This window comes from Macaca nemestrina, chromosome 1 (assembly GCF_043159975.1).
Source record: "Macaca nemestrina isolate mMacNem1 chromosome 1, mMacNem.hap1, whole genome shotgun sequence".
In the NCBI taxonomy this organism is placed as follows: Eukaryota; Metazoa; Chordata; class Mammalia; order Primates; family Cercopithecidae; genus Macaca; species Macaca nemestrina.
Genome location: NC_092125.1, coordinates 115,988,847 through 116,014,836, shown reverse-complemented (window position 1 = coordinate 116,014,836; position 25,990 = coordinate 115,988,847). Strand labels below are relative to the sequence as shown.

Sequence of the window (25,990 nt, the reverse complement as noted above, 5' to 3'; positions counted from 1 at the left end):
GTGAATAGTATCACTCTTTATCTAATTATATCTAGCCAGAAACTAGACTCCCACCTTTCTTGCTTTTTCATGTACCAAGTCCTTTAGTTGTATTTTCTAAATGTTTCTGATAACCATTTCTTCCTTCGCATGCCCACTGCCAGGTCCCCCCTTCCCACTCCGCTGAATTCTGTCCTCTGCATCACCACCAAAGGGCTCTTCCTAACTAATCAGTCTGATTGTGTCATCCACTTCTCATACTCTTCGGTAGCTCTCACCTCCTATAGGATCAAATCAAAATGTCTTAGCATGACATACACCGCCACCCGTGATCTGGCCCTGCCAGCCTCTTGAGCCTTTGCCATTTTGGACAACGTGGTGAATGTGAACTTCCTCCAATACACCATGCTTTGAAACTCAGCCATGGTTTTGCACATCTTCCCATTCCCTGGGGTGCTCTCCTCACTGCTCTCTCTGGCACACCCTTGCCCATCATACAAGTCTCATATTAAGAGTTAACTCTTTAATGGAGCCTTCCCTGACTACTCTGGACACATTTCCTTTTCTTCCTTTTGCACACAGCACATACTTCCATTATAGCACTTACCAGGTCATATTATTATTGTTGTTTATTTTCATGTTTGTCTCGCTTGTGTCCTGCTCCAGAGAAAGACCGTATTCATCTCTCCATCCCCACACCTAGCATAGTGTAGTGAGTGCTTAATCAATACTTTTGAATGAGTGAATGAATGACAACAGTGCCATTTACTTGGTTTGAAAACCCTGTTTTTAGTGTGAATTCACTAAAAAATAGATACTCTACTTAAACTAGCAGAAATTTGATAACCTTTGAGGCCTTATGGACTTACCAAGGTAGAACTTTTCAGGTGAAAGTGGATCTCTATACTTTTTTGGATTGTGGTATCTTTTGCTTATTCTGAATTTTTTCAATTACCTTAGCTTCACAAAGTATTAGAATGTCAATGTGAGTCACATCCTTTCAAAGGGACATATATCTAGTCAAGGTTGTTTGAATCCCTCAAACAGGGTTCTTAACTGGACCTAAGAAGACTTAAAGGAAGAAATCTCATTAAAAACTGAAGCATAATAAAAGTTTGAATGTATTATTAGATGTGCTGCTTTGGTTTTTGATAGTTTGCTTATTTTTTTTTGTTTTTGTTTTTTAGATTCGTTTGTGAGGGAACAGTAGAAGAAAAGATCTTACAGCTCCAAGAAAAGAAGAAAGATTTGGCCAAACAAGTTCTATCAGGGTCTGGAGAATCTGTCACCAAGCTCACCTTGGCTGACCTCAGAGTCCTTTTTGGCATCTAACCTCCCATGGATAAGGGCTCAGAATAGCACCATTGCTGGTTTGTATTAGGATCTGGGAATAACAACCTAATCATGAGCCTTGAACTCTGTTCTTTGCATTTCAATTTCACCATCAAGCCTTTCACCTTCCTCAAAATGAGGCATAATCTTATCCCCAGAATTGAGGAGGGGTTATGTTAGCCAATTAGTTAACCAATTATGTTAATACGTCAATTTATTTAATGAGTGGTATGGAAACCATTTGATTTTTTTAGATAAAAGAAAATATTTTAGAGTTGGATGATTTTGGAAAACAACTCTTGCAGAATTGTACATAAGCTTCAGTAAAGTTAAAAAAGCGGGCCAGGTGTGGTGGCTCATGCCTGTATTCCCAACACTTTGGGAGGCCGAGGCAGGAGGATGGCTTGAAGCCAGTAGTTCGAGACCAGCCTGGGCAACACAGTAAGACCCCATCTCCATGAAGAATAAATAAATGAGCTAGGCGTGGTAGAGCACACCTGTAGTCCCAGCTACTTGGGAGGCTGAGGCAGGAGGTTTTCTTGAGCCCGGGAGGTTGAGGCTGCAGTGAGCTGTGATTGTACCACTGTATCCCAGCCTGGGTAATATAGTGAGACCCTGTCTCAAAAAAAAAGAAAAAAAGCTCAAAAAGTTCTGTGTTGCCTATCTCTTCTTAGCTGATGATGGGAGAACCACTATTACTACCTTCTGTAACACAGACGCCATCCTATCTCTTCATCTCTTCTTGCCAGTGATGTTGCTCCTGTAACCATCTTTTTGTGGGTGGAGCAGAGAGTCGATCCCTGCAGCCACCCTGCAACCAGCCATCTCTGCAGTTCTCTCAGTGCAGGCAGTTCTTCCTCTCAGACTGAAGGTCAAGGAGATGCTTTGTACATGAACAGATGTTGAGTATCTGTATCATTGTATTGTTTAGTGTCAGTGTATCATTTAGTGTTGTATATCACTCAGTCATTTAATATTGGTTATCACCATATCGTTTAGTATCATTTGGTTCATTGTATCATTTAGTATTTCTGTTATATCATTTCTATTATATGTAGCATTTGTATAATATTTGTGTCATTTTTAATAGTATTTGTATTTTTACAAATTTACAGTATTTGTAGCATTTAGTATCTTTGTTTCATTTAGTATTTGGTATAATCTAATAAATACTAATCCAGTCCGATACTAATCCAATCCAATACTAGTAATACTATTGGTACAATCCAATACTAATAATACTAACAGTAGTATTGACACAATCTAATAAATAATGTGTTTGACAGTGTAGCAGAAATAATGCTATGTGTTCATCAAACCCATTTCCTTTTCCTCCCGGGCACCCAGAGAGACTGTATTTCCATCTTGGCTGCAGTTTGATGGGGTCCGCATCAATAGACTGTGGAGAGAAGTGATGTAAGTCACTTCTAGGCTGCCCTCTACCACTTTTCAAAAGATCATTCATGCTGTTTCTTCCCTCCTCAGCCTATGGGATGCAAAGGAACTGATGGAAGATTACAAGGCCCTAGGGAAGGTGAAGCCACTAGGCTCAGCAGTTCTTAGCCTAGTTTTTGGCCATCAGCCCTTCTATTAGACTAGTAAAGCCTCAGTCCCGGGATGGCTTCCCCATGTGCACTTCCCCCCTCGCACCAGCTCACCTACACTGGACTATGACATGATCAAGGAATCTTTTTTTTTAAGCTACTGAGATTTTTGTGTTGTTTATATAGCAGTTTGTACCCTAATACAAACACTTGAGATTTTATACTTCAGGAAACTATTCAGATTTCCTTCTTCTCATTAGCAATTATTCCAAAAACACTTACTCTGCTAATTTCTGCTAGAAAGAATCACAGTTCTTCTTACATAGAAATATTTCTCTCCCTTGAGTTGGGAAACAAGAGCCTGTGTTAACCCAGTCACAGTGTGGACTGAGGCATTCGGAGCCTGTTCAAGAAGAGGTTTTATATAAGGACAAGATCTAAAGGCTTACAAAGGTAAAGACAATGGCCTGGTTGGAAGAATTCTAGTCTAGAACTGAGACTTGACTCTAGTTCTAGGTTCATCTTAGCTGGGTGTATAACGTTGAAAAAAATTGGCCGAATGCAGTGGCTCATGCCTGTCATCCCAGCACTTTGGGAGGCCGAGGCAGGTGGATCATGAGGTCAAGAGATCAAGACCATCCTGGCTAACATGGTGAAACCCTGTCTCTACTAAAAATACAAAAATTAGCTGGGTGTGGTGGCACGTGCCTGTAGTTCCAGCTACTGGGGAGGATGAGGCAGGAGAATCGCTTGAACCCGGGAGGCGGAGGTTGCAGTGAGCTGAGATCGCGCCACTGCATTCCAGCCTGGCGAAAGAGTGAGACTCCATCTCAAAATCAATCGGTCAATCAATCAATCCTCACTTTCTCTACATTGTGATTTCCTCATTTGTAAGGCGGGCAGTTTTCAGAACTTAGCAGCAGCAAGGTTTCTGATAAGAAGCAAAGGAAGTAATATTGCCTTTTTGAAGTTTTGCTATAAGATAGACACACCAAGGTAAAGATTGAGTCACTTGAGAAGCAGTGGCTCCCAGGCCAGCAAGAATGTACAAACCTGGCTCTGCCATTTGCTGATTGAAATTAGGCAAGTTGCAGATTCCTTGGACATCTCAATCCTTTCATCTGTAAAATGTGTGGATTATCATGTATCTCATGCTCCGCTGGGAATATCATAGCAAATATATATATACTATAACATGTTTGACCAGATAGATCAGTAATGTCAACTAGAAGGTGTTGGACGAACATTGTCAGTCTCCAGTCAAGCCCTGTTTAGGGGAGAGGAATTCTTTCAGGTTCAAGTATTCTGGCTTTTAGTTTGGAGAGGGATGCAGGGATTGTAACCTATAATCTTCAGATATTGAGGCCACTGACAAGTAGTCTACTGCAAGGTAGATGCCTCCTGGTATTTTAAAACAGATTCTCTAATTTCCCTTGTTATTGTACGCAAGCAAAGCAACCTAGTTATGTCTTGGGTAGGTGTTCTCATAGCTGTAAGATGCTATTGATTTGATGTGGATGCAGAAAGAAATGGAACCACTGCCTTAGTGGGATGGAATATACCAAACATGCATTCTTAAATCCTAGTGCTGGGATGGAAATGTCTCATGTATTAATGGAAGTGGCATTCTGGTATTAATATATCCTACCTCAGGCTCATATTCATTTTAGTGTAAATCAGTTTCTTTAGGTATGACAGGGTGGGTCATTGTACCTTCTAGCGATGGACAGCATCCCACAACGTAGTGGTCTAACTGAAGTGCTGCACTGAGTCCTGCCTGTCAACCAGCCTTCCTTCATGCCACTACTGCTGCTGGATTTGCTTTTTACATCTGCCTGTTGCACCTGATTTGGTCATGGATGATATGAGGTAATAAATGCTTTGAAAACCATGGAGGGCCACACAAGTGCTAGTGTTATTGCTGTGGGACAAGGTCTGGGAATATGAGAACCAGCAGCAGCATGGGTGCAGCTGAGAGCCAGATGGTGAACGTCTGTCACCAAAGTGCAACATTCCTGAGCACCGGATTTACAAGGTATTTCTTACTCGACAGAACTGACTTCATGGAAGGTTTGTAGTTTGACTTTGCCTTGGCCATGTTGATCAAATAGGAGTATGGTGCATGCCACAGCTGGGCAGAGTCCTGGGCCCTTCAACAACCTCATCAGTGACTCCCATTGCAGGCCCACTGCAGTGGCTCACAGCTGTAATCCCAGCATTTGGGAGGCCGAGGCAGACAGATCACTTGAGGCCAGGAGTTTGAGACCAGCCTGGCCAACATGGCAAAACCATCTCTACTAAAAATACAAAAGTTAGCCAGGCGTGATGTTGGGCACCTGTAATCGCAGCTACTTGGGAGGCTGAGGCAGGAAAATCACTTGAACCCAGGAGGCGGAGGCTGCAGTGAGCTGAGATCATACCACTGTACTCCAGCCTGGGCCACAGAGGGAGGCTCTGTCTCAAAAAAAAAAAAAAAAAAAAAAATTTCTCTTTATAGGAGGTGACTTATTTCTCTAGCAATCCTGTGAGTCATTTAGCATGGCAATTCATGAACACTGAGTTGTTTCTTTGCTCTGATTGTCTTTTGCTCAATGAAATGGCTTTTAGGAGGGCTCAAAGGTGAAGCCAGATTCTTCTGCACTAATAGGATAAGCATGGAGACACCAGTGCTCAGTGTGGCCTCTGGTTGTCTGAAATTTCGCTATCGACTATAATACCTTGAAAGAATTAGGTTTCCAAAGTGGGATATTGTACTGCTGTTTGTTATATAGCATTTAGCCTTAGGAAGAGGGCAGGAAAAATTTAAAAGCACATCCGTAGGCACAAAGAATTATACTAGAAATTCAGAATTCCTAGACATATGACCTAGACTAAAATGTTTTCATAACAAAATGAAACCAAGGTCATTTATAGTACAAAGTACCACAGAAGTCAGTAGTTAGGGGATGGAGATAGATATGGGAAAATGCAGAAGAAAAAAAAAAGAAAAACCCAGCCTAACCCCCAGGGAGGGAAGAGGGGAGACAGACAGGCAGCTACACAATGTTTCTACTATCTTGAGTTCTTTTTTCCCAGATTCCATAGCTAAATCCAAATGTATTAATAGGTAGAGACTACATAAGAAAGGAAGGATGAGACTATTTTCTTGCTTATTCATACAGTAATTCAGAAATGTATATTGCACACTTTCTGTATGCCAGGCACTGCTGGGCACTGGAAATACAAAAGCAAGCAAAACTGAAAAACTATCCTGTCCTCCTGAGGCTTAGCATCTAAGGGAGACAGGCATTAATCAAATAACCCCGCGTGGCTGTGAAGCAGCCATGATGCTGAGTGAGTGCTACAAGAGACGACTGTGCAGCTGGGAGGGCTTATAACAGGATTGGAGCTAGTCAGGGAAGAGCTGAGGAAGTGATGAAAGAATGGAAATCAATATGTAGGAGCTAAGAAGGCAGAGTGAGATGCCTCTTCCTATACTGTATCCTGCTTCTAATGAGCATCCACTTCACTGAACCACCTCTTCATTGAGCCAAACCTACCACACAGGGATACATTCTCTAGAGGAAAGTTGAGCAACTGTTGCATTTTGGAAATTAGAATATGGGTGGGCTGACAGGTATGTGTATGTTTATTATCCAAGACAGCCAAAGTGTTTATCCTGTTGCAACATCCCAGGGGACAGAGGCTCTTATTTGTGACTCTTTTTTCTTACCTGTAACACCAGAGGCATAAGTTACATCATAATGCTGCCTCTTGTTGATGCTTCAATGCTCACAATTCAAAGGTGATTTCTGAAGCACTTTGTTACGCTGGGGACAGCTACTCAATCCTCCCACTCTTTTTTTGCCTCACCTTAGAGTCTTGGACTCTGTTGATCACTGACTCTGCCAGGTCTTTCAGCAGGCAAGACAGCTCAGTTAAATTGGGTTTGGACTCCACTGTAGTGCATGCATGAGACAGTGCCCCGATCCCCAACACCCACACACAAACTTTAAGTATTTGTAACAGAATTGTTACCATTAATATTGCTTAAAGGCTAACACAGTAGCCAGAACCTAGATGTCTTATGGAAATTTTCTATTGCAATGTTACTTCATCTACATAAAGTTGTCCAATCACTGAAACCACCTCCAACTGAAATAAATGGTAAGCTTTTTGTTCTCAATTCTGAAATCGGATTCATTAAAAGGCACATGGGGAAAGATGATATAATACAACAGGCTTCTTCATGGCAAGCAATTCCCTAGATGAGGTAACTGGAAAATTCAAGGCTGGTCTCTCAGGTGCATATAATTTATCCAACAGGCTTGAGATAAGGCTGCTGCTTTTCCAAGTGGTATTTGTTTAAATGACAAATACTGAGGTTTGGGAGAAGGGAAGTCTGGCTTATAAAACAGATACCAAGGAGATCCAAACTAAAAATTCTACCAATTAGATCTTTATTCACTGATCATAATATGAAGTCTCTACTATCTGCCAGGAACTGTCCTACATGGGGACAGAATGGTAGTTTAAAAATATCAAATCCCTGCCCTCATACAGCTTACAATCTAGCATGAGAGGGCAGACAACAAACAGAACATACATATGTTGGCCTGTAATCCCAGCACTTCGAGAGGCTTGAGATGGCCAGGAGTTTCTGAGACCAGCCTGGGCAACATGGCAAAACCCCATCTCTACAAAAAATGCAAAAAATTCACCGGGCATGGTGGGGTGCGCCTATGGTTCCACCTACTTCGGTGGCTGAGGTGGGAGAATCACTTGAACCTCGGGAGGCAGAGGCTGCAGTGAGCCAAGACCGTGCCACTGCACTCCAGCCTCAGCAACAGAGAGACAGAGATCCTGTCTCCAAAAAAAAAATACAAACCACAAAACATATACATATATGTGAGATGGCGATGAAACTGGGCAACTCTGGGGTGGGAAGTTGCTATTTTGTACAGAGTAGTTAATAGGGTGATATTTGACACTGGAGTGAGAACTTGAGAGGAACATGAACCATGAAGGTATCTGTGAAAAAAGCATTTCAGATGGAGGGGCAGTGATTCAGGCCCCAAGACAGTGCGTGGAGAGTTTGAGGAGCACCAGGCAGGCCAGTTTGGCTGGAACAGGGTGATGGAGGCGGATGGGTGGGCAGTAAGAGCAGGGATCCAGATCATGTGGGGTCTTACATGCTGATGTAAAGGCTCGCTTTTCTGAGATGCGAGGCCAATGGACAGTGGCGAGCAGAAGAGTGACATGAGCTGACATGTTTTAAAAGATTTCTCTGATATTGGGTGGTCAAAAAAGATAAAGGTTGGGAATTGAACACTGGATTCTGTAACCTGGAGTTTACCGGTAACCTTGACAACAGCTATTTCAGTGGAGTCTTGAGGATGACTGACTGACTGGATTAGATCGTACAGAGAATGGGAGGGAAACTAGAGATACCAAACAACAATTCTTTTGAGGTCCTTTTAAAGAGGAGCAGAAAAGGGGGGAAGTTGCTAAAGTGGGTTGTGAAATTCTTGAAAACTCAGCCCTAACACCCAATGCGACTCTATTTGGAGAAAGAACCTTTAAGGAGGTGATTAAGGTTAAATGACCTCATGTGGGTGGGGTCCTAATCCAATAGGTCTGGTGTCCTTATATGAAGAGACACCAGGAGCACATGCACACAGGAGAAAGGCCATGTGAAAACAGAGGGCTGCCATCTGCAAGCCAAGGACAGAGTACTCACCAAAAAACAACCCTGCCAGCACCTAGATTTTGGACTTCCAGACTCCAGAACCGTGAGAAAACTAGTTTGTGTTGTTTAATCCACCCAGTCCGTGGTATTGTTATGGCAGCCCTAGCCAACTAATACAAAAGGGAAACTTGTATTTGAAGAGGGAATATTGTACCATATTTATTTTCTGAAGTAAGCAATCTGGTAGAGGGGGAAATTACTGAAGCAATGTTCTCAGGCAATAGCTACAGAATGGGATTTAGTACACGGGATAGAAGTTGGCTCTTGATAGGAATTTGGATAGATGTGTACATGTGGTAGGGAGGTTAGGGAAATTCTCCTCTGAATCCTTTTATATTCTTGGTGAAATAGGAGGCAAGGTCATAAGTACAGAGTAGAGGTGGGGTAGAAATTGGAGTTTGAGGGGAAGAAAGTATGAATTGTCTAGAAGCATGGGAGAATAAATGGACTGGGGAGATGTTTCAGGTTATCAGGCAATGCTAAGGCCCACTGAAATTAGTGGTCATAAATTTAAAGTGAGGCTAGTCATCACGCTTTTTTTTTGTTTGTTTGTTTGTTTTTTAGGATCATTCAGTTGGGTTAGATGGAAAGCTGGATCTAACCTGGGTTGGAGTTTTGCCAGGCAAGAATGATAGAGGGAGACTATGCAATAGAGTGATTATAGTGATGGTCTGTAGAATCTAAGCTGGGAAGGATGAAGGGAAGGACCTGAGGTGGGTGAGAGGAACAACAGGAAGGTGGCAGAATCACTGCATTGTGGATTCCAAAGAGGTAGACGAATTAGTAGTCAGGTTATTACAGTGGGTGAGCTGGAAAGGTGGGAGGTTGTGGTTGCAGGATGCCTGAAACTAAGACTATGCAGAGTGTGCAGTTGGAATCAAGATCTAGGATATGTAAGGCTAAGTAGGGAAAAAAATAACATTGGGGAAATGGTCACAGAACTAAGAAGTCTGTGTAGACAATGAGTTATCCCAAGACTGATAAGGAGTTGTACCGGAGTCATAGCAAGCTCAATGCTATAATCTTCAAGGAATGAAGGGGAACAATTTGGGGCTCAGTAGATGGCTGAACCATGGAGGAATAGCAAGCTGTATAGCTGAAAGGCATGAGCTCCAAGGCTGGCCATTTTTAGAAAAAAAAAAATATGGCTAATGCCCTAGAACGGGGTTTCTCAGCAGTGGAACCACTGACATTTTGGATTGGATACTTTTTTGTTTCAGGAAGCTGTCCTGAGCACTGTAAAATGACTAGCAGCATCTCTGACCTTTACCCACAAGATGCTAGTAGCACCTTGCCCCAGTAGTGGCAACTAAAAATGTCTCTGAGACTTTGCCAGATGTCCTCTTAGGAGCAAAGTCCCTCCTGGTTAAGAACCACTCATCTCGGCCAGGCACGGTGGCTCACGCCTGTAATCACAGAACTTTGGCAAGCCAAGGTGGGCGGATCATGAGGTCAGAAGTTCGAGACCATCCTGGCCAACCTGGTGAAACCCTGTCTCTACTAAAAATACAAAAATTAGCTGGGCGTAGTGGCATGTGCCTGTAATCTCAGTTTACTCTCGGGAGGCTGAGGCAGGAGAATCGCTTGAACCTGGGAGGTGGAGGTTGCAGTGAGCTGAGATCGCGCCACTGCACTCCAGCCTACGCAACAGAGCAAGGCTCTATCTCGAAGGAAAAAAAAAAAAAAAGAACCACTCATCTCAAAGCAGTAGTAATAAGCTAAAAGGACATATACTTCTGGGCTGAGTGACAGAAGGAGTGAGGAAGAGCAAATAGCTAATAATTTGAGAGGGTGACGGGCAGGAACGTGTTTTGGAAAGATCAGATTTGGGTTACAGAAAGAGGCTGAAGGGAATGTTTCCAGAAAAGGGTGAGAACACAGAGAACATCTTAGTATTTATGGCTACAATGTAGCCCATGTCTGTCAGCCTCAAGGAGGAAATGTATTCCACAATGATCTGACAGTCATCATCTAATTATTTCACTTCCTTTGCCTGACCCAATTCACCAAAGGCGTCATCCACCTCTTAAGGGATCTTATAATGCAGATTTCGCTAATTATATTTAATATATGCTGAGTTTATTGCTATATAGGAAATCAAGACTCTCAGAAGAACACACGAAATATATACAGTGAAGACCTTGGCAGGGCTGAGGCACTAGTGCTGTGTACATCCTCTCCCCAGAATTCTCAAGCAGCTAAGAAGGCACACTATGAGTGAAGACACATTAAGAGTCAAAGCTCCCAGTTAACTTTCTAGGTATATAAACAACAGTGAAGACTACTCTAAAGACTACTCTACCAAAAACAGACCTGTGAGAAGTATGAAGGTGTCTAGATTTTCTGGCATGAGTAGAACTGTAATAAACGTATGAGGTTCTATTTCAACACCACTCCCCTTTATTAACTTTCTATTTGTATGCCCTTGACCAAAGAGTAATCTTCAGGCTTTGGGGCAGAAGGCTGACATGGCATGGGAGCGGTGGGGGGGACACCACCAAAACAAGATCACATTATCATGATCATGAAACATGTACGAGTAAATCCACTGAAAGTATGCTAACAAAAAGCAGACAGGATGAAAGGAGGTTTCTAATCTCTAGGGGAAATATCTAAATAATGTGTAGCTCAGAGAAAAACAAAAAAGGTCATGATAGGCCAGGTGTGGTGGCTCACGCCTGTAATCCCAGCACTTTGGGAGGCTGAGGCGGGTGGATCACGAGGTCATCAGAAGTTTGAGACCAGCCTGGCCAACATGGTGAAACCCCATCTCTACTAAAAACACAAAAATCAGCTGGGCGTGGTGGCGGGGACCTGTAATCCCAGCTACTCAGGAGGCTGAGGCAGGAGAACCATTTGAACCGGGAGGCGGAAGTTGCAGTGGGCCAAGATCATGCCACTGCACTCCAGCCTGGGTGACAGAGTGAGACTCTGTCTAAAAAAAAAGGGTCATATCAGAAAGGAACTAACTAAACGACCTAGACCCTTCAGTTCCAATGGAATAGATACCTCCACACTGTACAAAATGAAAAGGAGTCTCGTGTGGTAGAAAAAGAACGTTTGCCAACCTACCTTTAAGAGAAATGTAGAGGTGGTCTTTTGTGCTCAACCATCCACAAGTACAACCAGTGAGTAACAAAAGAGCACCTGAACTCCAGTGCAAGATAAGGCACTTTGTTTTTAATTCTATCAGTCTCTTTAGAATGAAAGAAGGTCTGGGTCCTCTGGAAATATCGAGTGGTGCTGACTGCAGCTTTAAAAGGCTGAGCACAAACCCATCAGAGAGCCACAGTCCTAAGTAGACTCCTTGGTGCGCTCTGCCCACCTGTCCACGTGCATTCAGACTTCTCATTAAACTTCCCACAGCATGACCAGTGGGGACGACCTGGGTGGCCTTTGTGTCCATGGCCACAGCCTAGGTACCCACCTACATGGGACAAAGAGGAAAGGACAAAAATCAACCATTAGAGTGGAGTCCAGCGGTTACCATTATCGCGGAAATTAGACCGACCTCCTGGCAACATGCAGATTCATGGGAGTGAAAATATCTAAGAAAGTCTTGGCAAGAGGAACAAGCTGTCTGACTGCTGTGTAGTCAGGAGGACCCTGAAAATTGATCACAGCAAATCAACTCATGTTAGCCAGAGTTCTAAGAATGCTGTAGTGATAAAACTTACCACCTGAAGGAGGCGAACTAGTTTGCACATTAACTGTAAAATAAATTGGTTTGGATTTTAACTGTAAAATCACTGAAATAAAAAAGGATAGGTTGGTGGACATAGAAAAAAAACAGAGGTAGATCCTCAAGTGTTTATACAGAAGGATGCAAAAGCCCATTTTACGGCCCATTATTAGAGTAAGGACAGAATAATTTTTTTTTAAAGTAATTAGATCCTTTACCTAAACTCCCTATCCTTTCCGTCTCCCTGAAAGACCCAGACCTTGTTCAACTGGTTTAATCATCCACTCCCCCAGCCATGCCTCCTTTGGAATTTATTTAAGATACTAAAAGGAATAAGATGGGTCCACAGTTTTCACACTGCTCAGGCTGCTGGAAAGGGACAAACTGAGAATCCGACACAGAAGCACAGGGCTCATAGGAGCTGTACCAAAACTAACAGAACTCAGAGCTTTTAAGCCTGCTATTTCAATTCAGAACAAGGAAGCTTTAAGTGAAACTTTTAGAACAGTGGTGTCTCTACAATCACAGACTGTGCTTCCTAGAAACAGAGCCTAAGTCCAAATGTCTCGTGGCTGTGTGGTGGGGAAGGGCCAGTTGCTTGATTCCCGCTGCTGGCAGGAAGGCCCAGGTAGTGCTTTCTCCTTACCTGGCATGGTGCCTCCACAGGCGCAGCGAGCGGTTTTCTGGCCTCCACTGGAGCAGAAGGTGCAGCAGTGAAACACACCTGGGTGTGGGCGGTGCTTTCTCCTCACGGTCACAGTGAATGGCGAGCCCTTCAGTGTTCAGACCAAAAGCAAAGAACAGCATCTTACGAGTTAACAGGATGTGTTGAGCATCGCTATGTGCTAAACAGAGTCTGAGGCACAGGGCCTGCCCTTGGAGGGACAAGGACACCAGGAAAGAAACAGATTAGAGGGCAAGAACCCTGCTCAGCTGAGAGGGGGCAGATACAGAGGCAGTGGAAGCATTACGTGGTCTGTGCAGCCCTCCTACCATGCTTTTCACCGCAGATGCTGAGTACTAGACTCAAGTACTGATTTATTCCGTGTAGCCGAACCTGCTGGGCACTGACAGGAGTCACACAGCATCAGCTGCATTTTCAGTGACATCTGTATTAGCTGGGGATTGTTCTGGCAAGATGGCCCATGCCACAAGAAGCTTAAGCTTTTTTTAATGGATTCTGCCTCACTCTATCCTTGTATGAAGTATAAGGATCTAGGTCATTCAATACATTAGTAATCTCAGACTGACTTTTCTCTGGGATTCTCAATTTCAATTCTTAAGGAACCTCAGGTGTAATAAGTAGAATATCGCAACCACAAAGATAGGACATCCTGTGGTCCCTTCTCCAATTTCTCAGCCTTGTACCTCTTCTCACATACCAAGCTAGCCTCTTTCCTTCCATCCTGGACATGACTTATCTGTTTACTCACCCACTTATTCTGTGACAGTGAAGACATATGGAAGGGAGAAAGGTTAAAATGTGTACAGCTAATAATCCTCAAATTAGTAACTCTCCCATCTGCTCCCTTTCCTTTAAGGATAACTTTCATTCTCTAATTTATATCCCATATTCAACAAAAAATATATATATTTTTAAAGATGGGATCTCACTCTGTCACTAGGCTGGAGTGCACTGGCACAACCATAGCTCACTGCAGCTTTGAGCTCCTGGGCTCAGGCAATCCTCCCAAGTAGCTGGGACTACAGGTACACACCATCATGCCAAATTTAAATATTTAATAAGTTGCAATGTGCCTATCCTTATGTGAGAGCCACACTGTTAGAGAAAACGCAAAGCAGAGAGCCTAGCACCTTACAAGTCTTTCAGATGTTAAATTTCCCATCTTAAAGAGTTTACAATCCAGTTAAAAAACAACTTGGCATTCAAAGAAATGGGTTCAAATTCCCATTTTGCTATATTTGCTGTGTATTTTAATGCAAGTTTGGTCTCTTGGTCTAATTGGACACTGATCCCTGTGCCTGAGTGGTTTTGAGGAAAATTGAAATAACGTATGTAAAAACACCTAATCTGTTCCTGACATACCACAATTAAGTAAATAAATTGCTTTTAAATATGAGTGTTCCTAAGTGCACAAATCATAAGCCTAACATATCATGATGCTGTATGGTATTTTACTGTCCCTGTCAGTGCTGATTTCTGTGGAGGGAAACCTCTGAGTACTCCAAGGTCAGCAGAAAGATTCTGCTGGACCGGTTAGTATCACCCAATTTTTAAAAACTCATAATCTCTAAAGCGGAAAGTGCTCTACTTGTTTGTGTTATACTTGTTTGTAGAAACCATGGTAACATAACTTGTTTGGTATATTTGTTTGTTTATAGTAACCATAGTAACAGAAAAACCTATATGTAAAACAGAGTAGAAAATTACGTAAGCAGATGGTTAGGCAGATAGATGACTAGTCAGTTGTGAGGAGGGGGCGTAACTCTCTCAACTGTGTTCATGGCCAGATACAGTCTGGACAAAACTGGAGAATTCTGAGCTAGATTATATTTTTTGAATATGCATGGTTGTCTGCTGGCAGATCACACCCCCTGTGATCAAGACATCTTCTCCATATTAAGAATCCTAAGAAACTGACTGGGAGAATGATAAACTATACGCATAACTGCCAGGAAGTGACACAGGGATAGAGGTCAACAGCATCCTTATGGTCAACAGCATATTCTCCAGGAAGAATAAGAGTAGCAAAATCTGGGCTGTTTCTAAAGTGAAGAAGAAGACATGGGGATTCTATTCAATCTCTCTGTATAGCTGATTCTATGCGAAACATCTCCAGATCCTAAGACAGTAGAAGCCAGGGAGCTCAGGGAAGCACGTGCACCAGTCTTACCTGCACATGCTGTTCTTTGACGCAGACCCACACAGTATAGACACCAGGCTCCTTGGGGGTGTAGGAAATGTAGTATGTCCCATCCTTGTTATCCTGCACCATTGGTCTGACTGGGCTGAATGGAGATAAGAGTCAAAACACCACTCACTCCCACAAGCCGGCTTTAGTTGCTACTATTTCAGAATGTAAACTACACCATTCCATTCAGTATTAATGTTAAATATACCCAAACAGGATGCTTCTTCCATTTGCCTCAAAAGTTAATTTTACAACAGAAGGTAAACTGCATAAATTCCAATTTAGTCTGATATTCAGACAAATTCCTTGAATATATGATTGCGTCCTTTTCAACAGGCTTCTGTTGAACCCTCTTGCTCTGTTGTGCCTCCTCCATTCTCCAATTCCAGAGAAATATAAACATGTTCCAGGCATAATTTAGTACCAAAGGGAGACTGATTTTTGAAAAGGGTACCATTCAGTCTAACACAGAAGATTTTTCAACTTATTCTAAAGCTGGAGATGAAAAGAATCTGAGGGGCACACCACAGCTTTGAGAGAGAATTGAATACAAAATCCACACAAGAAAACATATTTGGTCATATAACGTTTCATAGTATTACGGGGAGGTAAGATGTAATTACTTAGTTGCACTCCAATATAATTTTTTTGACCTGGGGTCTTGCTGTGTTACCAGGTTGGAGTGCAGTGGCGCAATCACAGCTCACTGCAACCTCAACCTCCTGGGCTCAAGGGATCCTCCCATCTCAGCCTCCTGAATAGCTAGGATTATAGGGATATGCCAATATTTTTTTTTTTTTTTTTTTTTTTTTTTGTGGAGACGGGTTCTCCCTATGTTGCCCAGGCTGGTTTTAAACTCTTGGGCTTAAGCGATCCTCCTGCCTCCACTTCCCAAAGTGCTGGGATTACAGGCGTGAGCCACCGTGCCCAGTTCTAATATCTTAAAGGACCTCATGTTTCCAGTTTTCTCACTGCCTGCTATCCATGACACCTACTTGTGGCATACAAACCTGTCTTTCTTATCCTTAGGGAGAACGGCAACTTGAATGTTGTCTCCTCCCCTGCCCATGATTTCTCCTGCGGCATCCTTACAAAGCAGGGTGAAAGAGGCTGTCTGTTTCTCCCGGGCTCTGTGGAGGTCTGAAAAAGATAAACACTCGGTCCTCACCTCAAACGTAAACTGCAGTGACTACATCTCCAACTTGCTTTTTCTCTTCAGAACAAAGGGTTGTACTTTCCTGCTTACTGTAACCACCCTGGCTCCCTTTCTTTTCTCTTCCCCTTCTGCCTCCTAGAGTACACCTCTTGGGAGTCCTTCCTGGTTAGCCTGGTTCTCTCAGCTATCAGCTGCTTTGGATCACACAGGATCCTGGACCTTACCTTCAGTCCTAGGAGGCTTTAAAAATACTCAGGACCGACCTAGGTATTTAGAGAAGAAAACCTCTAGACCTTGTGAGAGAGGCTAGTAACCCCAAAACCACCCTCCCTAAACTCCAGATCCCGCTGGGCTAGGCAGGGAGTACAGGTGACCAGCCTCACGACCCTCCATGTTGTGAGATCCTCTGCAACTTGGTAGCTCATGCCAAGGTATTGGAGGGCTATCCAGTAGCTACAGCCCCTACTCCAGCATTCAGATGAAACAGGGTTTCTTAACCTGGGGTTCATGAACTACTATGAGGTCTATGGAAAGGCTCATGAAGAGTCTAAAAATCTGGAATTGTATGCACAAGTTACTGGGTGTTTCTGTAGGAGAGAACATTCTCAAAGAAATCTATGGCTTCCAAACAGTTAAGAATGCCTGTGTCAAGAGTCTGATGACCCTTAAGATGCAATCTTCCTATCAGGACTGACCTGTGAAATGTGTTTTAATAACATGCTTCCATTAGAAAGGGAACGTTCGTCAAAAGAAACCATTTTTCCCCAATTAAATGAAACACCTACCATATCCTTTTAAATGCCAGTAAGGTGTATGTGAACCAAAAAGGGCCTAAAGGAAAGGAAACCGTAATCTCATCTTCCTTACTCCTCTGAAACCCCCTTCAGAACTTGATCTAGGAAACCAGGGTCTGCCATGCTCCTCTCTGAGCAGGCAGAATTTCACTGGGCCCTAGTCACTGCTGTTACCTCCAATGGGCACTGTCTCTGTTCTGCCATCTGATAGAAACAAAACATAATCTATGTGCTTCTCAGCTGTTACTACTTCTCTGAACAGGAAAAGGGTCAAGCCTCACTCCTGTATTAACTGTACCCTAACCAGAACAAACCAGAAAGGGCAAAGGTGAGGGTCACTGTCTTTCAGATCAGTTTATCTCCCCACCTTTGGTAACCTGGTCAGTAGGGCGTGCTTCCTAGCAAAACAAGCCACCAATCTTTACACACCATCTCCCTGTAGACTGCCTTCTCAATGTCAATGGGAAATGCCTTCCTACCTTCTCCTTGTAGGACACATTTGGCTGGATCAACCTCTTTGGTATTAATGGTACCATAAATTTCATAGCCATGGCACTGGCCTGCTTTCTCCTGAGGACAGAAGCGTATCTTATCATTTACTCCAGGACGGGCACTATATTGAACTTTGTTCAGCTTCCTGAGCCGTTCTACTACCACCCCCTTGGTGATGAGGATCTCCAAGTCTGAGCCGCTGGTCAGCAAGTGCTCGGTGAACTCCACTCCAGTCCGCATGTCTGCCAGTAACTGTTCCAGCTGGGCCTTCTGCAGCTGCAGGGAATTTTCTTTCTGGATTCGTATGTCTTCCAGCTGCTTCAGCAGCTTGTCCCGATGCTCCTCAATGGCCTTAATGTAGCCCTCCGAGAATGTCTGGACATCAGCTGCCACTGCCTCCACTCGCTTCTGCAGGGCACTGTTCATTATGTTGATCTGAGCCAGGGCTTCCTCCAGGGCCTCCACGTGGGGCTGAGTACCTTTGAGGAGCTCCCGCACAGAGTCCCCATGCTTGTGGATGACATTGCTGGTGAAGTCACAGGGGTGTTCCCGATGCTCCCCCACCACGCAATCCCGGCACACAGGCCGGTCACAGAACTCACAGAACAGCCTCAGTTCCTCTGCAGGATGAATAGGACACAGGATGGGCTTCCCAATCCGGCTGTAGCCTTTCAGGTCTTTTAGGTCCACCATAGTGTGGTAAGTCGTTTTCTTCTGCCGCCTAGGGGCAAAGAGAGTCAATAACAGGAAATAAGGGAGTAATTCTAGTTGGGAATAGTTGGGCAGAGGTATTTCAGGAGCACAGGCTCTGAAGTTAAACAAACTTGATTTCAGTTCCTTGCTCTAATCTCTAATTGCATGATCCTTTCTGATTCCAGTTTCTTGTCTGTACAGTGGAGACAATCCCTACTTGCAGGAGCTGCTGTATAGAATAACATGTGAACAGACTAGAGCTCTGGCTTGCCACATGTCTATGTAGAAGGTTGCAAGGCTATGACTGCATGCTAGGACTTTCCCCAAAGAGTTTAGACGAGAGCCACAGTCGGCTTCCTAAGGTAAGCTAGCAGCGAGGGCATGGCAGAAAACTAGCACCAAGAAACAGAAACCATGCCAGATAACACAGTAATAAAGTCCAAGCAATTAAACAGCAGATAGCTGATCCTGATACCAAGTCTCATCTAGCTTGCATCTAAGATTTTGGTGAAGCATTTCTGTTGACCAGTACCTATATTACCCAAATCAACAGGCTAGAATTTTTTTCAAGAGACATCGTCAACATTATTAGAAAGCATGAAACCGGCCGGGCGCGGTGGCTCACGCCTGTAATCCCAGCACTTTGGAAGGCTGAGGTGGGCAGATCAACTGAGGTCAGGAGTTTGAGACCAGCCTGGTCAACATGGTGAAACCCCGTCTCTACTAAAAATGCAAAAAATTAGCCAGATGTGGTGGCGTGTGCCTCTAATCCCAGCTACTGCGGAGGCTGAGGCAGGAGAATCGCTTGAACCTAGGAGATGGAGGCTGCAGTGAGCGGAGATTGCATCATTGCACTCCAGCCCGGGCGACTAGAGTGAGACTCCATCTCAAAAAAAAAAAAAAAAAAAAAAGTGTGAAACCGATGGTTAGTAGAATCAAAGCTCTCTAATTTCTTTCCTGTAGTAGCCCTCTAGAGATGTAGGGAAATCCCTAGGAAAACATGGTGACTGTTCAGAGTTCCTCCATTAGCATTATATCAATTTCAAGCTTATATGCCTATTCTGGCACCAGAAGAGTGGCTGCAGAGAAAATAGGGTCAGCTGGTTTGGCTGGCTGCAAGACAGTTGCAGGGACTATCACATAATTACAAGTTAAAAATAGAGTGAAGTCTACAAACTTGTTCTGTTAGTGTAGCCAGAAAACAAATGGAAGTTAGAACCCAAAATCTATTTTAGGCTAATCCTAAAACTGTGGTCATTTTATATTCTGGTGTCCTAGGATGGGGTAAGGTAGAGTAAGAAGGGACAAAATGATCCATCTGACAAACTATTCACCAAATGCCATAAAAGACGTAGTCTGCACCCCAATTAACACCCCAATTAATACCCGCCCACCTCACCAACCTCCAGAGTAACTCTAAGGTACAAAGCAAAAGCTGAGGTCCAGCCAATCACCACCTATTCTAGGAGTGTAGCATGGGTTAGTGGAATGTAGTCAGAATGATCTGGATTTAATACTCAGTTCTGTTACACACTCACCAACTGTAGGACCTTGGCAAATCAAATATTGCTGACCTTGTTTCCCCAGTTAATAAATGGGGGTGAAAACAGGGCCTGCTTTTCTGCAAGAGTTGCAAGATCAAAGGAGATAAAGAGCAGGATCTATGCTATTATATTCATTCTCCTATTTCTCCAGCACCCAGTACAATTATTCACTACATGAATGATTGATGATTGAAGGAAACTGTAGCTGCACTTTGTAAATTGAAAGGGATTATGAAAACCTCCATTGCTATTGCTACAGGTACTATATTAGGCTGACCGGGTTAACTGTTGTACTAGAGTATTTGCTACTGCATCGTTATATTGCTCTTTGACCTTCCACAGTATTTGAGAAGGCCTTCCTTTTCATCTGCTCACCAAGGGATTTCTGTCTTGACACCTTTGTAATCTGCTCTTAAGCTACACCGGGTGCAATGCCCCATCTTTACCTATGAGCCTGGCAGCAGAAGTGGCAGAGGTTGGCTTTGCAGGTCTGACACCTCTTCTCTACTTCCCTGTCGTTGCACAGGTCACACACCAGGCCCTGGCCTTCCCCACGCAGGCTCTCCAGCATCACATCATTCACGGCCAGGTGGTCTATGGTTAAAGCCTTCACTCCACCCATGGGCAGGTCCACCTGAGCATCACATACCGGACAGAGGATGCCGATCTGCGACTGCAGACTTCGTGGCTTGAGTTCCTGGAATATTGACCCCTCAGAGCTTGTGTCAGAGTCTCCCCCTCGGATGTCCACTACTGAGAAGGGCTCCAGCTGCTCCAGACACGTGGTGCAAACTGTATGCAAACAAGGCAAGAGCCTGGGGGCTTTGAAAAGCCCCAAGCACAAGGGGCAGTGAGTCTTGCCTGAGTTTCCAAGTGCAGTCCCATTAGGGAGTTTGCTTACAATGCCCAGCAGCGGCTTTCTGTTTTCTGACATACTCCCCACGTTTGTGACCAGTATCAGAAAGGGCCCTGGGCAGTTCTACGATGTAGTAGGAGATGATTAAGCCCACCCAAAGAGAAAGTTTCCAGAACTTGAACAGAGACCATGGGGACTCCCTCGCTGACAAATAAAAGGGCAGACGGGAAGACCAGGCTTCCTCAAAAGAACCACCCACAGACCTAATCAGGAGGGCCCCCTCCTTTCCACTGCATCCCATACCAGACACGCCCACGCCCTCCTCTGCCCCGTAAGTCTCCCCGGATGCGCTTCCAGGTCTAGCTCTACAGCTAGTCCTGCTGCCAACAAAGTCACTCCTGCATCTCTCGCTCCCTCCACGGCCACCCCCCCTCCCGCCGTCCGCCCCACTGCGCCCCACACGCGACAAGCGCCGACCCCGCCCGCGCACGATGAGGTAGGGGCCCTCCTGCTCCTTCCCTCTGCGAAGGGCGCGCGCCGGACGAGGGACTTGCAAGCCCCTGCCGGCTTCTCGGTGACCACCGCCTCCCCCTCGCCTCGACCCAGGACGCCCGCGGGCTCTCGCCCCTCCTCACACCAATCCCAACCCGGTCTACTCCGGCGAGTCCAATCACCGTCCGAGAGGGGCGGCCCTCGCCGCTCCGGGCCCCGCCGCCCTCCAGAGTGACGCCACTAAGCATCCAATAAGTTTTGGTAATTCCACATCTTCGCCAGTCCACTCACGCGGGGGGCGGGACCTGACAAGGTCGTGGGCGGGGCGGCCGAAGGGCTTGGCGTGCGGCGGGAGGAAAAGGCGAAGGCTGGGAACAAGCGGCATAGTGTAGTCGGCGTCACCGTTTCACAGGGACTGTCCCTCTATCTCTGTGGTGACCAGAGAGGCATCAGGGCCTCTTTAAAAGCCACGCTGATTTGCTGCCGGGACGGCCCTCTTTGTGGCCTCGGACTGGTCCCACGAACGCAGACTGGGCTCTCCCATTGGTGGATGGCACTGTCAGTTGGCCCCGTGCTGAGAGTTGGAGACGTTTTTCTGGCTCCTGAGGTCTTGGCCGCTCGGGGGCGCCAGACGTTCCTGCTCCACGCCGGTGTAAGGCTGCGAGGCTCCCTTCTGTCCTCCGGCGCTTATTGTAACTCACAGGTCCATCACGCCTAGCGTGCTGGGTACAAGCACTTCCGCGGCTCCCTGGCTTTGGGTATTTTCCGGGGGTGAGGGCATCTCAGGCTCGCGTTCCAGGAACCGGTTTGGGAGACCGTGGAGCCGAGGTCTGGAATGGAGGGCTTACTTCGACCGGCCTGGGCAGCGCCATCCTCCTTGTTGGGCTCGGGAAGGCTTTGTTTCTCCGTCCGGGGAGAATGCAGATGACCTAAGGAGTTGAATGTCACCCAGGATTCCACATTTCTGTGTAACAGAAACGAGCTGAGCGAGTTGGACCCGCTGTTTTTATCAATCACGGAGGGCTCCTACCTGGTCACAATGGGACAATGGACGGTGGCAGTGAGGGACAAGCCCTTTGTGGGCTCAAAACTAATTTGGAAGATGAACACGTCCGACCCCCTTTTTTTTTTTTTTTGAGACAGAGTCTCGCTCTGTCACCCAGGCTGGAGTGCAGTGGCCGGATCTCAGCTCACTACAAGCTCTGCCTCCCAGGTTTACGCCATTCTCCTGCCTCAGCCTCCCAAATAGCTGGGACTACAGGCGCCCGCCACCTCGCCCGGCTAGTTTTTTGTATTTTTAGTAGAGACGGGGTTTCACCGTGTTAGCCAGGATGGTCTCCATCTCCTGACCTCGTGATCCGCCCGTCTCGGCCTCCCAAAGTGCTGGGATTACAGGCTTGAGCCACCGTGCCCGGCCAGACCCCTTTAACTTTATAATTACACGGCCTCCTTCTCTGGCCTTACCGGGCGTCTCCTGATTCTCCAAAATTCCAAAAATGGAAACAGCTGCTCCCTTCCCCTCCACCTGTTCTTACCTCCAGTCGCGTCAGCCTGTCTACTGGGCCCTCACTGCTTTCTTTGTTCATGACCTTCCCTACTTAATTTGGACCCAGTGGGCGGCTGTTTCACTGATGCCTTCACTATCCATTTCATGCTATAGGTGTAGCGTCTGGAGCCTAAGCTTTTAAAAATATGGAATCTGAAAAAGAAAAATATGAAATATGAAAAAATATGAAAAAAAGCTGTAAAATATAAAACTGAAATGTTTAGCCATTTCCAAAATAAAACACGCCAATGAGTCAAATGCCACCTTTATATAAAATGTGCAAGTAAGTTCCAAATGTTAAGCATATCCCCAAAGATTTTTAAATAGTCCTTACCTAGATTTTTTTCAGCCTCTTGTGCTTCTTGCATCTGCTCTCAAAATCTGCATTCGCGTCTCCAGTAGGCTGGAGGAAGTCACAAAAACTGTGTGGACTTGGGTTTGCTGTATATTCTTGCTTTGAACTTCACCTTTACCCTCCCTGCTGCTTGACTGTGCTTTACTTCATCTCTTGTTCATGCTGTATCACATTTCTTGTGGTGGTAGTTTCAAGCTTCTCTTGTTTGAGAAGTGCTTTATAATTTACACGTGCAGTATCTCATTTAGCCGTATCTCATTTAACCTTTAACAATATTGTAAGGAAATGGCCTTAAAGAGGTCTTGCCAGCTCTTGGATGGCCAGCCCAAGTTAACATATCTGGAACTTGAACACAACCTTTTGATGCCATATCTAAGATTATATCCGGGTTACCTCACCTTTCCTTTTGTTTTTTGTTTTGTTTTGTTTTTTGAGATTGAGTTTCGTTCTTGTTGCCTAGGCTGGAATGCAATCGGAGGCTCTTGGCACACTGCGACCTCCACCTCCAGGGTTCAAGCGATTCTCCTCCCTCACCTTCCTGGGTGGCTGGAATTACAGGTCTGCACACCCGGGTAATTTGTTGAATTTTTAGTTGAGACTGGATTTCACCATGTTGGGCAGGCTCCTCTTGAACTCCTGACCTCAGGTGATCCACCCGCCTCAGCCTCCCAAAGTGCTGGGATTACAGGCGTGAGCCGCCACGCCTGGCCACCTCCACCTTTCCTTTCTCAGTTTCTTAAGCATCAAATCCCTCACACATGCTGCAGCTAATTCCCTTCCATTGATGAGAAAAACAAGGCTGTCTGAAGAACTGCCTCGCCTTTCTACTTAAAAAATCCTTGATTCCTCACACCTCCTCTCGTACCTCTCCTGACTGCCATTCTTTAGTGCCAAGATTAGTTCCTCAAGATCTTTGCTTTTTATCCCAACCTCTCCTGCTTCCTCAAAACCTTATTCTTCCTATGTTTTATTCAGTCCATTTTTCTGCCAAGAGTTCTGATGAAGTCCTGAAAGGGGAAGAAAATCATCTTTTGATCTAGCTCCTCTTCAACGTATTAACGGTGGTGGTTCTCACCGCTATATTTCTCAAAAGAGTGGTCTCACTGTCTGCTTTCGTCATCTTTTTATAACCATCACCACCCGTTTATTCTTCCCCTCTTTCCTATGGAGACTTTCTTGTAGATCATGAGTGACCATATTGCTGGCCTTTTCTCAATAGGCAATCTCTTTAGTATTTACCATTTTTTGTACTTCCTCATCCTTAAAACTTGTCTCCTCCTTGACTTCTGAAATACTCTACTCTCCTAGTCTTCTATCTCTTGGGCTGCTTCTCACACCCTCCATCCTCACTAGTTCCCCTTCCTCCACTTTATCTCCTACCTTTGCATCTACATTTCCTCTTATGTGAATGATTCCCAGACCAGCGCTTCCAGTACTGATGTCTCCCCTGAGCTCTTGTCATAGATTTCTAAATCTGCACTCAAATGTGTTCCTATCACCAAGTCTCACATAGCATAAACTTCACTGAACTTCTTTGCTCGCTGAACTGCACTCTCTGAATTTTCCTATTTGATTCTCTCCAGAGTATCATCATTCTCCTTTCCCTCCTGCATGAAACCTTATAGTGCTGCTGGCCTCCTTGCTCTTGTTCCATATCTAGGCAGACACCAATTTCTTTCCATCCCCACTGCCAACACCTCACTGCATACACTTTTTAAGATGCTATAGCTCTTTATCACCCTCACTTTAAGTATCACAGTAGTGTCTGAATTATCCCTGCCCTTTATTTTTTTATTGATCTACACAGTTCTTCCAAATTGATTGTAAAAACATATACAAACATGATACAAGTCAGTCTTCATTCTAAAACCTTCAGTAGCTCCCCATTTTTGTAGGATAATACCTGGATTCCTCAATAGATTCCTAAAACTGCTTTTTAGTTATTCCCTAAACATTGTCAAGCACGTTTCTTGGTCTTTGCCAAGTTGTCCGCAACATTCTCCTTCTTTTATTATTTAAACCTACCCTTCCTTCTATGAAAGGCCTACTTCACACTACACCCTTGAAGCTTTCTCTTATTTCAAGGCCCCAGATTCAAGCTGAATAGCTGTTTTGCCTATATTATTCACTTTGCAGTTTGTGCTACCTTGCGGTATTGTTTTTATTTATTATGTGTATATATATATATGCATGTGTATATATTTACACACTATATATATCACATACATACACGTATACTCTGTTAAGATGGAAAATCTTGGCAACCTAGACAGTAGTCATTTAATAAAGACCTGTTATTGATGAAGGAGAGAATGGTGATCTCAAGTAATGGGAGGACAAACAGGACCACCTTCAACCAAGAGTTTCGTGGATAGTGAAGACCATAAGTGATACGGGGTGACATCATAGGATGAGAGAGGATTTGTTAAAGATGCTCCTTTCTCAGAATTAATTCGGTGTCTTCTTCCATGCTCACACATTGCTTCATCTGTCTGGGGACCCCAGGCAGCAAATAGTTAAAGGGAAGTGCAAAAGTCATGGGATTAGAGGAACAGGACTGATGAAAGTGACCAGGGTTCATGAAAGTGTCTAAAGATGGCTGGGCACGGTGGCTCATGCCTGTAATCCCAGCACTTTGGGAGGCTGAGGTGGGCGGATCACGAGCTCAGGAGATTGAGACCATCCTGGCTAACACGGCGAAACCCCGTCTCTACTAAAAATACAAAAAAATTAGCCGGGCGTGGTGGCGGGCCCCTGTAGTCCCAGCTACTCGTGAGGCTGAGGCAGGAGAATGGTATGAACCTGGGAGGCAGAGCTTGCAGTGAGCCGAGATCGCGCCACTGCACTCCAGCCTGGGCGACAGAGCAAGACTCCATCTCAAAAAAAGAAAAAGAAAAAGTGTCTAAAGAGTTTCAGCCTACCCC

The 25,990-nt window shown here is 44.8% G+C and overlaps 2 protein-coding genes across 8 annotated transcripts in view; one reads left to right on the top strand and one right to left on the bottom strand.

Moving 5' to 3' along the window:
• LOC105479105 (transcription termination factor 2) overlaps window positions 1-2,957 on the top strand; it is a 44,609-nt gene extending 41,652 nt beyond the window's left edge. The window contains exons 23-24 of one of the 2 annotated variants that reach the window (XM_071093325.1): window positions 1,167-1,349; window positions 1,986-2,957. In XM_071093325.1, coding sequence (XP_070949426.1) covers window positions 1,167-1,311 — 145 coding nt within the window. In that variant the 3' untranslated portion in view covers window positions 1,312-1,349; window positions 1,986-2,957. Of the gene's footprint in view, window positions 1-1,166 lie in introns of both variants that reach the window. The other variant, XM_011736922.2, reaches the window with a different exon arrangement.
• Window positions 2,958-11,741: 8,784 nt separating this feature from the next.
• LOC105479104 (tripartite motif containing 45) lies at window positions 11,742-22,069 on the bottom strand. Of its 6 annotated transcripts, none has more exons than XM_071094887.1 (7): window positions 21,348-22,069; window positions 20,467-20,514; window positions 17,568-18,301; window positions 16,149-16,278; window positions 15,121-15,235; window positions 12,912-13,038; window positions 11,742-12,010 (listed from the first exon to the last, which is right to left on the bottom strand). In XM_071094887.1, exons 1-7 carry the CDS (start codon window positions 21,548-21,550, stop codon window positions 11,862-11,864), a joined length of 1,506 nt encoding a protein of 501 aa, XP_070950988.1. In that variant the 5' UTR covers window positions 21,551-22,069; the 3' UTR covers window positions 11,742-11,861. The 6 variants fall into 6 exon arrangements, with proteins under 6 accessions (XP_070950988.1, XP_070950179.1, XP_070951268.1 ...); XM_071094078.1 differs by having other exon boundaries at window positions 20,264-20,609; window positions 21,457-22,068; XM_071095167.1 differs by having other exon boundaries at window positions 20,264-20,514; window positions 21,457-22,065.
• Window positions 22,070-25,990: the final 3,921 nt, after the last annotated feature.

Excerpts from the sequence above, each read along its gene's own strand:
- LOC105479104 (XM_011736919.3), bottom strand. The coding sequence starts at position 20,751 with ATGTCAGAAAACAGAAAGCCGCTGCTGGGCATTGTAAGCAAACTCCCT. Across the intron at positions 16,279-17,567 it reads ATGTGTCCTACAAGGAGAAG|ACCTCCACAGAGCCCGGGAG; the intron begins GTAGGAAGGCAT and ends TATCTTTTTCAG. Across the intron at positions 13,039-15,120 it reads TCAAAGAACAGCATGTGCAG|GGCTCGCCATTCACTGTGAC; the intron begins GTAAGACTGGTG and ends TGAACACTGAAG.